Source organism: Mizuhopecten yessoensis, unplaced genomic scaffold (assembly GCF_002113885.1).
Source record: "Mizuhopecten yessoensis strain PY_sf001 unplaced genomic scaffold, ASM211388v2 scaffold8449, whole genome shotgun sequence".
Lineage (NCBI taxonomy): Eukaryota > Metazoa > Mollusca > Bivalvia > Pectinida > Pectinidae > Mizuhopecten > Mizuhopecten yessoensis.
Window position 1 is genome coordinate 149,842 of NW_018407553.1, and position 17,966 is coordinate 167,807.

At 37.9% G+C, this 17,966-nt stretch overlaps 1 protein-coding gene across 1 annotated transcript; it reads left to right on the forward strand.

The window, feature by feature from the left end:
* Window positions 1-81: 81 nt before the first annotated feature.
* On the forward strand, window positions 82-16,975 carry LOC110455986 (elongation factor 2-like). The gene is made up of 14 exons (XM_021506484.1): window positions 82-187; window positions 2,959-3,173; window positions 3,471-3,670; window positions 5,633-5,841; window positions 6,281-6,514; window positions 6,777-6,890; window positions 9,022-9,160; window positions 10,034-10,229; window positions 10,787-11,045; window positions 11,450-11,701; window positions 13,602-13,811; window positions 14,865-15,047; window positions 15,596-15,731; window positions 16,446-16,975. The coding sequence occupies exons 1-14, from the start codon at window positions 185-187 to the stop codon at window positions 16,637-16,639; spliced, it is 2,544 nt and encodes an 847-aa protein (XP_021362159.1). The 5' UTR covers window positions 82-184; the 3' UTR covers window positions 16,640-16,975.
* Window positions 16,976-17,966: the final 991 nt, after the last annotated feature.

Genomic DNA, 17,966 nt, shown 5'->3' on the forward strand with positions numbered 1-17,966 from the left:
ACCCCAATAACATTTTTTTGAAATTATATTGTGTTAACAATCGGATTTCTCTGACTTTATCCCTTCTAAAGCACAACGTGGCTTTTCGCAATAACCCACGTGACTACACCTATCCTCTTCCGTCGAGTCGTTCTAAGAGGACAGCTGCTTATTTGCTAGATTGTCCAAGCAAGACTCGATCAAAATGGTAAGAGGCCATCAAATCATGATTTTGTGAAAAATAGCTTCTATGGGTCTCGTACTAATGATTCTATTCGTTTAAGACCTTGGAACTAAGTAGTTATATTAAATAAACACTTTTCTTTCAACTGCTTTTGAATGACGTAAATAGGACCGGGTTTCGGTCGACTCGTCTCAGAAACTGATATTTTACTGTTTCAATTGAAACATTTTTAATTAAATGTGTCCACAGTGCTGTGTTTATTTTGTTTCATATTCACTAAAAACCTATCCAGCAGCTTTTAATAATAACTTACGTCATCTCGTGATCATGGCACGTTTTCATATTGCACAACAAGTGTGCCATTTTTGTATATTTTGACAGATACAAGATTGAAGGATGTGATGTCATTATAAAACCATTATTATTACATATATATCTCAAACTTGTTGCAAGGAATCTTCGTATAACTTTTGATTTATATTTTAAAAATCTGCTGAATAATATCACGAGTGTCAGAATTTGTGGGCCACCATTTTACTGTTGACTGTTGCACTAGCATATGTACGACATAAATCAAGTTCTCGCAAATTGATAACCTTATTTTCTAGATTATAAATATATACCGGAAGCTTGAATTAACATACATTTATGACTGTCAATTCAACAATGTTAACTGAAAATCATTCATTGGTATCGGAAAATAAATGTGTCGGCAGACCTGTTTACTCTTTCACCTCAAATTGTATCAAAATACGCCTTTCGGGTTGTGACAATGATTTTATAGATTCCGGTGAAAAAGTGGATCAGGATGGTGCGCGTTAGTCCGCTAAAACTGACCATAATCGCAGGCTCAAAAAATTCTGATCGGTCGCCTGTTTATGGTCAGCTATTGACCGCTCTATAAAACGTGGGGATTGTCGCCCAAACCTGGCGAATGTGAGAGTTATACATGTTTGTCGTTGAAAATAATTGTACCTTTATTTCAATTTATTCATTTCTCGCTCACTTGACTAGATGTCATTTCCGTAATCGATACAATATGGACTCTACATCGTTTTATTCAATTGAGGTGCTTTCGACTGCTCACATCGACAGCCATCTTGCCTTCAACAATAGGGCACACTAGCCAATCAAAATTACTTCCGACCAATTTGATAAATGTTAACAATGGTTACTCTATGATGTTTTAGCAGCCACAAACTAATAAGCTCGTTGGATTTATATATGTGTATCACAATAATTAAAAATATCAAAATAACTCCGATATTCCTAGCACTTTTCAGCATTATAATTACGAAAACAACTCGATCGTGAGGAAAAAGTAAACTGGTACACATGTTTTTGTTGTCTACAAGTCAATTTGACAGAAGCAAATCTGATTGGCCAATCGACTGGTGCATGTCTCTTCATTTCAACCGGACCTTTAAGCTCTTTATATCAGAACTTGTAAGACTTGAATGCCTTGGCGATCTCAATTAGAACCCAGCTGTTCTAAAAATAATCTTCAATATGGGGGTAGATGATTGTTTGGAATAATGACAATCTGATTAAAATCCTATGTTACATGGCTTCGTTAACTTCGTCCTACGTCTGAACATCCGAGTGTGCCGCAGTCAGGGTCACTTTCAGGTGACCTTTATGTTTATAAATACTCATTAAATTTTGACGTATCAGAGACCCTTTTTCAAAAGAGCGCTCGGAGTTGTAACGAATATGGCGGACATTGGTGAGAATGATGCGAAAGTTCTGAAGTTATTTGAGATAGATCGTCTGAAACCCGAACAGAAAAAGATAATTGAAGCTTTATTAGAGAAGAAAGACTGTATGGCGGTGTTGCCTATGCAATTATTACCCAATGGGAACGTTTTCCTTGTCATCGTAGAAACATCCGTTCCCACCGCCATATTTGTTTTTGAAAACTAATCTGTTCGATACCCCTCGCTAATTATCTATCAACCATGATATTCCGATTCGCTGGCAAACTTTTGCCAGTGTGCCTCTGATTGGTTCATCTAAAGGTCACTTAAACGTGACCCTGACCACGGCACATTCAGATGTTCAGGTGGAGCCATGTAACAGATGATTTTAATCAGATTGGAATAATGATCAATTTTGAAAAGAAAAAAACATTGGACCACTGACCATCGGTAGTCTGATGTGTTTTTTTCTTCAAAATATTTGCTAGAGCTGTCACGATACACTTAACCTTCGATACGTATCTCGATATTTGTACCACGATTCAATTATTTTGATTCAATACACCTTTGTATAAAATATAAACAAAATGAGGTATATAAACTTTCCAACACTTCAATTTTATATTGAAACAAACTAAGAATAAAAAAGTTCAACAACTGATGAAACTGCTGAGATATGACGCCATGTTTGTATAGTTTGCCCCTATTTGTAGGCTTGCATACACAGACATATCTGGCAAAAAGTTTGTGATTTGTCCACTTTGCCGTCGATACACGGAAACCGGAGCATCATAAATTTTCATTTCCTTGCCACGGTCCGCCATTTTGTTAAGAATGCTTTGTGAAAATTGCATCCTCACAGCCGATTGGTTGAGGGTTTAGAGACCAGCCAATGAAATTGAACGTTTCGGCTGAAGTAACAAACACTAATTTTCAGATCGTGACGTATCGAAAATCCTGAAAAATATATCGTGAATCGAACATAAATAATCGCGGCACAAGTGAATCGTGATGCCTCTTATCTGTGAAACTCGGATCAAATCAGTTGTATAATTTCTTAGCACACTATTCATTCCATTGCATGACTTTATTTTCCAGGTGAATTTTACAGTAGACCAGATCCGTGCGATCATGGACAACAAATTAAACATCCGTAACATGTCCGTGATAGCTCACGTTGACCATGGCAAGTCTACCCTGACGGACTCCCTGGTTAGCAAGGCTGGCATCATTGCTGGTTCAAAGGCAGGAGAAGCACGATTCACAGACACGAGAAAGGATGAACAAGAACGTTGTATCACCATCAAGTCCACGTATGTCTTGCAATTAAAATTAAGGATTTTCAAGAATAGTTTGAAATTTTAATTTGGATCTCAATTGAGTAATTCATAGTAGTTTCTTCAGAGCCATTTTCCTACTATTTTAGATCGAATTTTGTAAAACAAAAAATATTCAAGGATCCCTAAACAAAAGCAAAGTTAAGGTCAGTAAATTTTTACTTATTCTGAAGTTTTCTGATGATCTTCATATAGAAATTATCCATTGAACGATTTTGAGAATAACTATTTGTTAAATAGTCTTGGATTTTAATATATATTTTTTCTCTACAGTGCCATCTCATTGTACTACGAGTTGGCCATGGAGGATATGAAGTATATCAAACAGAAAACATATGGCGAAAATGAAGAAAAAAGAAATTGCTTCCTGATCAACTTAATTGATTCACCAGGCCACGTTGACTTCTCATCTGAAGTGACTGCAGCTCTGCGTGTAACTGACGGTGCACTTGTTGTAGTGGACTGTGTTTCCGGTGAGTTAAACAGGGGCCTTGTGACTTGGGGAAAATATCATGCACAAAAAGTATATAATTGTTTGGAAAACTAAGTGATTTTTTGCAATGATACTTGGAAAATAAAGAATTTCTGTCTAGGGTATTGAAACGGCCGAAAATTTTAATTTAGAATAAATACTGGGGGCTTCACAGTTCTGTTACCATTTCTTCCCCTGAAAGTGAGTTTTGACTAGATGTCGTTTGTCATGTTCTGTCCGAAATGGATTTGGTTCTGGCCTTGACTTTGAAGGATTTTAGTCGTCCCACCCCCATTGAGAACCGAGGGGGGGGGCTAGAGTTTTGCGTCGTGTCCGCTATCTTGTCAGGGCTCCATTTCCTACGCTACTTGTCACTGGAACTTCATACTTGGGGTATGGGTTCACCTTGGTGAGGCAGTGTGACGTGTATTAAAAGTAGGTCACTCAAACATATATTTTGACCTTTGACCTGCATCAAAGAAAAAGTTTGTCCAGGCTCTTTGTTTCCTACACTACTAGTTACTGGAACTTCTTGTTTGGGGCATGGGTTCACTTGCATTGAAGAAGAAGCAGCATACATAGTGTCACCAGATGCTATTTAATAGTAAAACAGGACTAACCAGTAAGCAATTAACCCTTAGGCTGCTACATTGATTTCTACGTAAAGGGATACCACTGCTGAATTAATTGTTGAAAATTTAAATTAATTTGATTGATTTTTCAAATGTGCATAATTTGAAAAATATTTGTTATATGTGGAAAAAAAGTTACATGAAAATTGTTCCTTGTCTCGAGTTTATATTGACGTTTTCAATTCTAAAGTTGCTTCAGTATTTACCTGTACAGCTGGTAAAAAAAAAGGTGAAACTTTTAATTAATCGGATTTAAGCACCAGAAAGATCATTTTAAAATTATTTTTGTCTGCAAATGTGATTGGCAAATGATAACGGAGAATATAAACTTTATTTTTGACATAAGACGTTGTACATTTACACGGGAGATTCTCTGGTAAAAAGGTCAGGTATTTCGTCAAGAATTGCATGTGATTTGCTATAGGTTTCAGGTTGTCGTTCTATATATTTACTGTCACAGTCGGCATATAGATATATCTCGGCTACGGTCTAGTTTATGATTAAATCATCGATAAAAAGTTGGTAGCAATCAATCGGCTCAAAACGTATCCATGTCAATGTTCAATTGGGCCTCACCTGCAGACGACATGTGAGCCTCGGTCTGCCGATGATTGCGTAGGGCACAAAGCCGTTCATTGGAAAGTTACATATTATGTTACAACGAAATATTTCCACATCAACCATGTCAAACCCTTCAAAACCTTTATTATCATGGTAGGTGACGCTGGAGAATAAATGTTTACCATCATATTCATCACTTCAATCTACACGTCCGCGCCATTTTTATGACATTTTTTCCAAATTGAAATTCTCTCGCACACCTTTGGTTATTACCAAGGTAGGGTACATTGCCGGGAATATCGAAAGTAATGACAACAACCAATCAGAAGCCTTCTACTATACGCTTTCTTGTTTGGTATAGCAACAATCAGCTTTCACACTTCCTGTTTACTGATCAAAAACCTACAGACCGAGCGCCACAATTGCTGTGCGCAGCACTGACTTATTGAAACCACTATTGTGGCGCGTAGCAGCCTAAGAGTTAACATCCACCAGATTTATTTACAATAGTAGCACTGACATTATTCCTTATTGAATACAGTGGGTCTGTCAAACATTCATATGTAGAATTAGTTCCTGCACAAATTTCTCATTTCATCTCATTCGGGGGGGAATATTATTCACTGAATTGTCTTGTTCTATTCAGTATAAAACCCAAGTTAAAGAGACACCAGGTAAAGCAGAAAACAGATCTGTCTGAAAATGTGAATGATAAATCATTTACTCAAGTTAATGCACAGACTAGATGATATTAAATGTTTTAATTGTAGGAGTGTGTGTACAGACAGAGACTGTACTGAGACAAGCCATTGCTGAAAGGATTCGTCCAATTCTGTTCATGAACAAGATGGACCTTGCTCTTCTTACCCTGCAGGTTGACCAGGAATCGCTCTACCAGAACTTTCAAAGAATCATCGAGAATGTCAATGTTATCGTCAACATGGTCTCTTCGGAGGATAGTCCCCTTGGTGTTATTGATGTAAGATTTTTTCCAGAGTGACTTTTATGGCTGTTTTTATCATGAGTCGTCCCAACCCTGGACAAGGCAACATGAATATCAAATAACTTGTCATTTTGTGATTTGTCTGCATGTTTTCAGTAGAAAGAATTCCTCTGTGATGGTAGAGAATAAAAGCTTGTCAAAGCTGAAAAAGTGACGTATTTAGTTTAAATGCAGGTTCATTTTTTAGGCTGTAAACAGTATGATGTCACTTGTACCACTCGCATGTACAGTGCACTTGGACCTCTACCTGTTCCCAAGGTCAAAGGTCGGATAAATGGGGGGGGGGGGGGCCGGAAAACATTTTAACCATCAAGGAATATGATGAAAATCATTTGTATTGGAAGGGGTTTGAGGGATACAGTATTTGTGCTATGTGAATGTTGAATGATTTATAATGGATACGTTTTTATTGAAGGTTGATCCCCAACAAGGAACTGTTGGATTTGGTTCTGGTCTTCATGGATGGGCCTTTACTCTGAAGGATTTTGCTGTTCGGTATGAAACCAAGTTTAAGATGAACCAGGAAAAGCTGATGAAAAAGCTGTGGGGCAACAATTTCTTTGATGAAGGTGCCAAGAAATGGATCAAAGAATCTGATGGAAAAGCTGTCCGAGGTTTCGTCAAATACATCTTGGACCCAATTTACTTGGTAAGGCATATTTGTCTCCCTGTATTCACATGGTAATGAATTAAGCATCTAACCCAATAATATTGCACATCTTTTGACCATTTTGTTGTTTCACATTTTGATTCTGTAAGAACATGCGACGTTACATAAACACTTGTTGGTTTTATCAAACAAATGCCCATACTGTAGTCAAGAATTTGTTGATGATGATCATGAATGCAATTTTTATTAAAACATTTTGCAACATTTGTAATGAGGTTTATGAAGTTTCTTTGTTTTTCAGGTGTTTAATACCTGTATGAAAGGTGAACACAGCAAAGCCCTGACACTTGTTGAAAAAATGGGAGTTAAACTTACGTCTGATGAGAAGGACCTACGTGAGAAAAACCTGCTCAAGGTACAGTCGGAAATAACTTACCATGTCGGTGTGTTTGGCTGGCCCAAACAATTTTTGGGGAGAGTAAAAAGTTTGAAACACTGGCCCTAGCAATTTTGGGAAGCATCACATTTTCTAAATCATGGATAGTTCGTTTCAAATCAAAGTAATGACAACTGAAAAATGTACTGTCCCCCAGTTAATGTGAAAGGGACTAATTTGTTTTATTCATAATTTTTTCGACAGTCGCCCAAACTATTTTTGTTTGGCCAGTGACTACCTAACTTTTGCTCGCCCGAGCAAGACTTTAATCGCCATTGGCGAGCGGGTGACATGTATGACATTCATTTCAGAATATTTTATTGTACTGATCTTGTGTACAAAAGAAATTGGGCAAACAGGCATAGCCTATATAAACCCTTTTTACGAAACATAAACGGTATAAACATATCGTATAAATGTTACTTTTACAGGTGTTTCTTTAAGTATTAAAATAAGAGATTATTTGTACTTTGAATTTGACTTGACAATACATATTTCAAATACCGCAATTGTTATAAAAGATAATTTTGCAAAGCTATTTGAGAATCTAATAAAAACGTCTGGTTCTCTAATGTAATTCTGACATTCGAGGTCGACAAGCTCTCAAGGTAAAGCCTTTATGTCGATGCATGACATGCTTTTCATGTATTGTTGTGATTGAATGCCTGTAGTCCAGTATGACATAATTTTAAGATTACTCTGGATTTTTGAAGAGGGATGTGTTTATATTAATTAAGACTAAGTTATTCAATTCATTATAATTTGGTCAATTATCAGAGATATGGGTGCCCTATAGTAATCACTCTGTCCGTCCACAAATTTGTTCCTGGCTGATAACTTTGGTATTTATTGACCTATGTACATGAAACTTGGTCAGGAAATTCAGTTCACAAAAATACACATGGAAGTAAAAAGTCGAGGTCATTAGGTTCAAAGGTCAAGGTCAAATTTTGCATCTTTTCACTAATGAACATTTTGTTATGACATGATGTAGCAAAGTTGATCAGAATTAAACAAGGAGTCAATTGACTCAAGGTCACGGTCAAATTTTTGTATCTTTTCACTGATGAACATTTTGTTGTGACTTTATGAAGCAAAGTTGGTCGCAATTTAACAAAGAATCAACTGACTTAAGGTCAAGGTCAATTATTGTATCTTTTTACTGATGAACTTTTTTTATGTTATTATATAGCTAACTTGTTCAGAACTTAACACAGTCAACTGACCTTAGGTCCAGGTTACGGGGTCAAGGTCAAGTTTTGTATTTTTCACTGATGAACATTTTATTATGATATTATGAAGCAAATTTGGTCGGAATAAAAGAATAAGACAACTGACCAAAGATCAGGGTCACTGGATTAATGGTCAAGGTCATTTTGGTCAAAGGTCAAAGACGAAGTGGATCTCTGACTTAGACAACTTTTCCTGACAAACTTAAAGGTAAACATTCTTCATATTTGGCTGGTGGCTTCCTGGGATATAGCCCGACAAATTTTGAGAACAAACATGACTGATCTTCTTTCACGGTCACATGGGTCAAACACTTCAAGCGACTTCTTCTGAAGATCTAGAAGGTATATAATCTTCATATTTAGCTGGTGGCTTCCTGGGATGAAGCCCATCAAAGTTTGAGAATGGAAATGACCCTGACCTACTTCCAAGGTCACAGCGGTCAAACGTTTCAAACAACTTCTTCTGAAGAACTGAAAGGTATAGAATCTTCATATTTGACTGGTTGCTTCCCTGGAATAGAGCCAGACAAATTAGAGAAAGAAAATGACCTTGACCTGCTTTCAAAATCAAAGGGGTCAAATGCCTCAAACAACTTTTTCTGAAGAACTATAAGGTATAGAATCTTTATATGGCTGGAAGCTTCTTTTGGTGGAGCCCAACAAGAACAAAGAAGGCCTTTAATGTCACAGGGGGTTTAAGGGGTCAAATGTGTTGAACAACATCTTCTGAAAAATTGAAAGGTATTGAATCAAATGTCCCTCTTTCTGCTAGTAAATTTTTGCATTTTATTTCTAATTTAGTGAGTGAAATTTCAATTTAATGATTTTAAGAGCATATTTTGTATTATTGTTACTGTTGCATCTGTTTGATCCTCCAGGTTGTCATGAGAAAGTGGATGCCTGCTGGAGATGCCCTTCTCCAGATGATTGTCATTCATCTGCCGTCCCCAGTAACAGCTCAGTACTACAGGACTGATACTCTGTATGAAGGACCAACTGATGATGAAGTTGCTATCGGTAAGTTCTGTTTGACAGTATGGTGCCAGAGTTGTCAATACAAAATAAATAAATTGAGTGTTAATCACATCAAACCAAGAAAATAGACTTGTCCAATGATGAGGGAATCGAGATTCTGGTATTTATGAAATGTTTGTTCTTCATAAAAAAAAACCACTGAAGTTCAGGACTTGTGCAAAAATTGTGAATTATATGGCCCCGAGGGCCGAGGGGCCAAAAAGGGTCAAATTGACTAAAATTTCAAAACTCTTCTTCTCAAGATCCAGATTGGTAGAATCAAAAACTCTTCATATCTATGGAAAGGTCTTGAGGTGCTTTACCAAAATTCAGCTGACTGACAGAACCACTATTTGTACATAGTATATATACTACCCAGATCTTTTACACTACTTAAGCATTACATGTAGTTCAAGTTACCTTTGTTACAAAATGATTTCTTTTTCATTTGGCAACGTTGATAACATCAGTTTTTACATAAATCAGGTGACCGTTAAGGCCCATGGGCGACCTCTTGTTTTAAGTCTCATAGTCTAACATATATTTGTTTGGAAATTGCAGCAATTTGGTCGTTTCATGTGAAATAGTAATAAAGATTAACAGCAAATGAGTTCTTGTTCCGTGATACTGCTAGCTATTTCCAAAAATGGGATGCAAAAAATATTGGATACCAAATGCATGTTTACACAATCGGTGTTAATCACTTGTGTTCTGATGAATGTGGAACTGCACTGAAGTTGACTTGAACAAGGGAGGATTTTTTTCAGAATTTCGTATTGCCGTGGAGGTGAAATCAAGTTTGTGGAAAAATTATGCAAGAAAGATTGTGATGGAGGTTTGTGCAACGACTTTTAAAAGTTTTATCGTTTTTTGCAGCAATGAAAAACTGTGACCCCAAGGGCCCCCTCATGATGTACGTCTCCAAGATGGTACCTACAACAGACAAGGGGCGTTTCTACGCTTTTGGACGTGTTTTTTCTGGATGCATTGCCACTGGACAAAAGGCAAGAATCATGGGCCCCAATTATATACAAGGAAAGAAGGATGACCTGAATATCAAGACCGTCCAGAGGTAAAAAATAATAATATCCTACTGTCTATTAGTTGATGATACAGTTTAGCCTCCATTGTGTTAACCTTCTTGTTGGAACTGAAAACTGAAAGACCCAGAAAAGGAGTGCTATAAAGGTTCCTTGTATAAATGACCTTGATGTACTCTCAAGATGAGGGAAAGATATGTTGAAATATCAAGACAACATTATCTCTAGAATGCTAAGGTGTACATGTGGTGCAATGATACCTGGGATACAAATTTTTTTTTAAAGGGAACTTGGGTAAACATGGTGAACATGGGCTCAAACTGTTATGAAGCTTTTAAAAGTGCTGATGTCATCCATGCCCCCCAGGTCCATTTCGTACTTCTCCCTCTGGCTCCAGCCAGAGGCCACCCTCCCTGCCGGCAGGTCATGTGCCAACAGATCTAGAACATTCACCATTTTACCCTATTTCAAAAAAAGGAACCCAACTTTCTATTCCTGCATTAACCCCCAAGGGGAAACATCCTGTATTCAGCAGTAAAACTGGGCAAACAAAATCACTGGTAATGTTCATTAAAAATACTTATTTCAGGACCATCTTGATGATGGGTCGTTACATTGAGCCCATTGAGGATGTGCCTTGTGGAAACATCTGTGGTCTCGTTGGGGTTGACCAGTTCTTGGTGAAAACCGGAACACTCACCACCTTCGAGGGAGCTCACAACTTGAAACAGATGAAATTCAGTGTCAGTCCTGTTGTCCGAGTTGCTGTCGAGTGTACAAATCCTTCAGAATTGCCAAAACTAGTAGAAGGGCTGAAACGTCTCGCAAAATCTGATCCTATGGTACAGGTAAGTCTTGAGAGAAAGTCTCCACGAATAAAAATCTGCATTAGTTATTTGTTTATGTCTTCAGTCATCAATTCCTTAAACCCCAAGTACCACAGCAGTAGTAATTTCATCTGGTGAAACAAAGAGGGTTGGCCATCTTTTTTTGTTGTGCACCAGTTTCAGGATTTTGCTATTGTCTGCCAGTAGGAAATTAGCTTATGTAGCATTTGTATTTAAAGCCTGAATTTATTTGAATTGGGTGGATCCATATCAAGAGTGCCAAAAGTTTGACATCAATGTATGGCTTTTAAATATATAGAAATTGACTTATATATCGGATAAAACAAATGCAGCAATTTAAACAAAACTAAAATGTTCGTTTATTTGTAAAGAAAATTGAAGTTGCTAATGTTGAATCATTTCAGTGTACAACAGAGGAGTCTGGAGAACACATCATCGCCGGAGCTGGTGAGCTCCATCTTGAGATCTGCTTGAAGGATCTTGAAGAAGACCATGCTGGTATTTCCATCAAAAAGAGTGACCCTGTTGTATCATACAGAGAGACTGTTGGCGAGATTTCTTCACATGTGTGTCTTTCCAAGTCGCCCAACAAACACAACAGACTGTACATGAAAGCCCAGCCTCTTTCATCCGATTGTGCTGTAGACATTGATGATGTAAATTCACAATATTATTCTTACTTTGTGATAATCTAAACCAATCTTTGTTTTTGAGTTCAGCCTCTCTCACTCGAGTATCTCTATTCAAAAATAATGTTAAAATGAAGTACCGCCTCCTGTCATGCATAGCTACTATTTTGTCCAATGATGAGGAAATTGAGATCATTACCTAAACTGGTATTTATGAAATGTTTGTTCTTCATAAAAACCACTGAAGTTCAGGACTTGTGCAACTGCCAATTGAAATATTAACTTTCCTTTTTTAGGTCACCTGAAACAAAGTCTCAAGTGACCTATTGTGATCGCCTTTTGTCCGGCGTGCGTCCGTAAACAATTCACATTTTCAACTTCTTCTTCAAACCCCTGAACTAATTTCAATGAAACTTTGCAGAAACCATCCATGGCCAAAGGTCAACCAAAATTCTGAATTATATGATAACCAGGCCTGAGGGGTGGGCCAAAAAAGGGTCAAATTGACTTAAATTTCAAAAATCTTCTTCTCAATATCCAGATATGGTAGAATCAAATACTCTTCATTCTTAAGGTGCTTTACCAAAATAGTGAACTTCATGAACCTGGGGTCTCGTGTACATCAATGTATGAATTTTGAATATATAGAAATTAAAGGACCATTGTGAGCCTATGTCATACCGCGTCGTCCGTCCATCAACTTTTCCTTTAAAGCACTACTAGTCCTGAACGGCCAAGTAGATTTTGACTAAATTTGGTCTGGAGCATCCATGGGGCAAGGGGACTTAAAATTGTATAAACCGTGGGTCTGGCGCACGCGTGGGCCCAGTAGGGGAAACATAGCAAATTCTTGAACATCCTTCTTTTTCTGTAGGAATGAAAGGATTTATTCCATATTTGGTCTGAAGCATCCTTGGGTAAAGGGGAACCAGTTTTGTATGGAAATAGAGGTAAAACCTTTAAAATCCTTCTTCGACCATCGGGGTTAACGGATTTTATCTTTATTTAGACTGGAGCATCCTTTGACCAAGGGGACTTCATTTNCCCCCCCCTAGGGGCATAGGGGTGGGGCTTTGTTTGAAGTTTGTTCTCGCCATATCTCGAGTACTGGATGGATCTTTCTGAAATTTCATATGTACTTACAGCACCTACCATGGAGTGCTTTATCTTTCCTTCATACCAATCATTTTAAACATATTCAGGTGAACGATAAAGGCCCTCTGGGCCTCTTGTTGATACTGAAATGAATCTACTGTCATTATTGATATTTGTGTGGTACTGTGACTGTCACCTTGTTACTTGTGCACATTTCGATGGAAGTAGGGATAAGTATGTTTCTCCCTCAGGTTGAGGAATGAGAGAAAAAAAATACCTGCCCTAATCCACTGCATGATTGTAAGAGACGTCTAATGTGGGAACCCCCTGCAGAATTACAGATTTGGTTTTTGTGCCCTCTACTTGGGGACACAAAAGAGATTTAAACAAATCTGCTGCACCCAATGTAAACCATAATATTTTTCTCTTTTTGTAACAACCTTAGGCTCGTGATTGGCAATACCTCACTTTTGGCTTTTGCCAAGACGAAGGCAATAGGTATTTTCCCCAGAACATATTCCCTGCTTTACGTTCAGTATTTAGGGTAATGGCAACTACTGGTTCACCCTCTATCAGTATAATGTGACCATGTAGAATTCTGGCTTGGAACCTCGACATGGTAATTTGGCGAGATAGCACTATGAATTGGGCATCAGATCCCTGATATTCAAGGGAGGCAGATACAAAAGCATACCCTGCCTCGAGCGCATGCACAATACGCATGTGGCACATCCTTAAATGGCATTAGCTGCTGATAGGGCTTTAAACCCTGTGCAACCAATAACTTTGTTGCTAATGCCTACATTTGTAAAATTTGTTGGTTAATTTCCAGGGAAAGATCGCACCAAGACAAGACTTCAAGGAAAGAGGAAAGTATTTAACTGAGACACACAACTTTGACCCCACTGAGGCTCGAAAAATCTGGAGCTTTGGACCTGAAGGCACTGGCCCAAATCTGTGTGTAGATGTGACAAAGGGAGTGCAGTACCTTGCTGAAATCAAGGACAGTGTTGTTGTTGGCTTCCAATGGGCAACCAAAGAGGTAAGTATTATATATACATTTTCACTTTGTGTAAAGTTTGAAGGGTCACTTGGGGCATCACCAAAGGTGTTAATATCTATCCAATCACATGTTACTGTTCCCAACAAGTTCTTAAGAAATGTAATTTAAGTGAACTACGTGCCAAATTCCAGTCTTAACCCTTTGGCTGCTACGCGTAGCATTTGCTATTTAGCATTATCGGGCCGTCGGTGCTATGCACGGCATATGCCGTTTCTCGTTCTGTCAAAACCTACAGACCGAGAAACGGCATATGCAGTGCGTAGCAGCCTCGGGGTTTAAACAACAGCTCTTGTGCAGTGGGAAGAGCAGATATTAATTACACAGACTAAATTAGCTCACCTGGCCCAAAGGGCCAAGTGAGCTTATGCCATGGCGCAGCATCTATCGTCCGTCAATTTTAGCCCTCAACAGCTCAGAGGATTTTGACCAAGTTTGGTCTGGAGCATCATTGGCCAAAAGGTTCTCAGTTTTGTATAAACAGAAGGTATGGTCCCCTTGGGAGCAGGATTAAATAGGCTAATCTTTAAAAATCTTCAATTTTGAATAAATGGAGGATGTGCCCCACCCCACAAAGGGCAGAGCCAAATGGGGGGAAATTGGTAAATCTTCAAAAATCAAAGACCAAATTTGTTCCAGAGCATCTTTGGACAAAGGGCCTTTGAAATTGTATAAACATTGAAGGGATTTTAACCAAACTTTTTGTAGAGCATCTTTGGGCAAAGGTAATTTAATATCTATAAATGGAGGATGGTTTTCCCCTTTTGTACACCCAAATGTGGACTGAAAAGTTTTAAATGGAGTATGTGTCCCCCAGAGGTCCAGACCATTCCCTGGAGGCTACCTCTTTGGGACATATTATGGAAACTCATTTTCTTTGTGTCTTGCCTACCAGAACAGATTTAAATGTAGTTCTTCTTGCAACTTTGGTTCTTGTACTCCTTTGATAAACCTGTAAGGTATTCAGCAGGTTTTAAATAGAGGTGAGCAAAAAAAATCAGTGTATGTAAATTATTTTGCCTTTTCCTTTTGTAGGGTGTGCTGTGTGAAGAAAATGTTCGTGGTGTGCGATTTGATATTCATGATGTAACTCTCCACGCTGATGCCATCCACCGTGGTGGTGGCCAAATCATAGGAACAGCCAGGCGTGTCATGTATGCCAGTGCTTTAACAGCTACTCCAAACATTATGGAACCCATCTACCTTGTAGAAATTGAGGCAAGTTATTGGTTATTATTGTTGTAACTTTTGTCCATTTTCTAGATGTATGGTAACCCTGAGGAATTTCAAAGCAGCAAGTGTAAAACTTCATGCCTCAATTTAACATAAACCAGAACAAACGGAAATTACCTATAACCTAACGGGAACTACATATAACATAAAGATGTTCCGAGTATGAATCGGGGCACCCTTGAGGGTCCGGAATGGGTACACTGTTATATTATGGTTTGGTGTTGATTGATTTAGATATTTTATGTCGGACCATCGACTACCGTTAATATTTGCATATAGTGTGCATGTTTTTAAGGGAAAATGAAATTGTCAATAAAAGGGTGCGCGGATTCTCAAGAAAAATCCAAAACCAGTCCTTGGTCGCAACCATTTGATTTATCGTGAATTTTTCGGCAAATGTTTTTGAAATATGCTCACAGCAATAAACTGTTAAATTTCGTTAAAGAACTCCTGATTGCATTGCCAATTTAACAATTACAAGGTAATCAAACAGCAATGTTAGTTACTGATGTGTGTTCATTTTGATATGATAGGTACCAGAAAATGCTATTGGTGGTGTATTTTCTACATTGAATAAGAGGCGTGGAGAGATACTTCAACAATCGCCTGCACAACCAGGACGTCCAACATGTACCATCAAGGCTTACTTGCCGGTAAATGAATCATTTGGTAAGTATTTGATTGTGTTTGCATAAAGTTATTCCAATCCTTGATTGCATTGAATTGTCAAATATGAAATATTGTTGACATCATTATCTGGGTATTGTAAAGTCACAATTTTGCACCAATTTGTGAGGAGAATCTTAACACCAATGCAAATATATATTGAATTTTATGTTTAAGAGAAAGTCTGGAAATATGTATCACAACTATTGTGGATATAGGGGTTCCCTCTCCAATTTTGGCGTTATTTCCCCCTATTTCAGTTAAAAATTCCTTAATATTAACACATGAGTATCTGTCTTGGTTTCATTTTGTTTTTTATTTTCCCTCTGTTCCATGACCGAGCGATTTATTTCATTTTTGAACAGTGTTCAACAGTTACCAGTAAAGTGTTTATTTTATTGTCACTGCTGATTTTTCATGACACTGTTTACAGCTAGCCCTGTTTACGGTATGCAATATCATAACAGCCCCGACACAAATGTTTTACCTGGTGGTCAATTCGAAGCATCTATATAATGTACAGCGAGAAGCAAAAATTAGAGATGTCATCCATTGTCCCCTCCCTTACTGGACAGGGCATGCACCTGTAGTGCATATTTTCCCCTATTTCAAGATAGTGTACAAACTTTCTGTTGCTGCATTAATCCCTGCGTATTTCGTGATCTAGTGATGAACAATGTTCAACAGTTACCAGTAATGTTTATTCTTCATTTTCAGGATTCACAGCACACTTGCGTTCAAATACAGGAGGACAGGCTTTCCCGCAGTGCGTGTTCGATCATTGGAAAATTATGACGGGAGATGTACATGACCCCAACTCCAATTCAGGCAAAATTGTTGTAGCAACAAGGAAACGCAAGGGGCTTACTGAGGGTATTCCAGGGTTGGACAAATTCCTCGACAAATTGTAAACGAACACTTCAATGTTGGACTTAAATAGTGCTTAAACGTGCAACAGTTTACCTTTGGTTTACATGTTGTCTTTCAACTTGACCCTTTCTCAGATTAAGTTGTGCTAAAAGAAGAAAGCTGTAATGATTTTGTTCATACTTCTAGATGTCCAAAAACACCAAAAGCAAGGGGAAGTAAGTAATCCCAATAAATTGGACTTGCACTGCTCAGTATTTTGGTTAATTTATTATTGCAATTTATCAAAGACAAGTGTATTGAAATTATAAACCATTTTTGACACTGCTCCTACTTACAACTCTTGTTGAGTTGCCCAAATAAATCAATGTGGAGAATTATAATTTTGTTCTTTGTTTTAAGCTCACCTGGCCAAAGGCCATGTACAGTAAGCTTATCTAAAGTGTGATGTAAGGGCTATTCCAGAAATCAACATGTAGGGAGGACCAGCAGACTGCAAGTTGTATGATTTATTAGCCCACCATCATCTGATGGTGGGCTATTTAAATCACCCTCTTTAAACAATTCTTGTCATCATTATTTCTCAAGAATAACCAGAGGGATCTTTCTCAAATTTGATATGTAGGTTCCCCTTGGTCCTTAGTTGTGCCGGGCAACTTTTGAGACCAATTGGAAAACAACATGGCCGACAGGCAATCGGTCTCAAAAGTTGCCCTGCACAACTAAGGACCAAAGGGAACCTTACATATCAAATTTGAGAAAGATCCCTCTTGTACTTCCTGAAAAATAGCGATAACAAACCTTCACTATCAAAATCCAACGGATAATTAACATGGCCGACAGGCAGCCATCTTGGATATTTTGATAGTGAAGGTTTGTTATCGCTATTTCTCTGGGAAGTACAATATTTCTCAAGTTTTATGTGTAGGTTCCCCTTGGTCCTTAGTAGTGCATATTTACTTTCGAGACTGATCAGATAAACAAAAGGCAGACAGGCTTCGATTTTTGACATTGAAGGTTTCTTAGTACTATTTCTCAGGAATAACTTGAAGGATCAAGTTTGAGATGTAGGTTCCCCTTGATCCCTCGTTGTGCATGTTATATTTTGAGACTGATCAAAACGAAATGGCTAAAGGAAGAACTAAACAGATCTTTCTCATATTGCAATGATCGATTCTATTTCTTTCACATTATGTACTGTACTAGTAAATATGTGAAATGACAAACTCACTTTGAAGGTTGTCTTTTATACACAGCAGTATTAAGTTTAGGTTAAAAGTTACCTCAAGGTGCTTTTACTGTTAACAACCAGGAATTTCAAATGTGCTCATCAAACAATTTAAATGTTTACTGGCATCGACAAGTTTCATT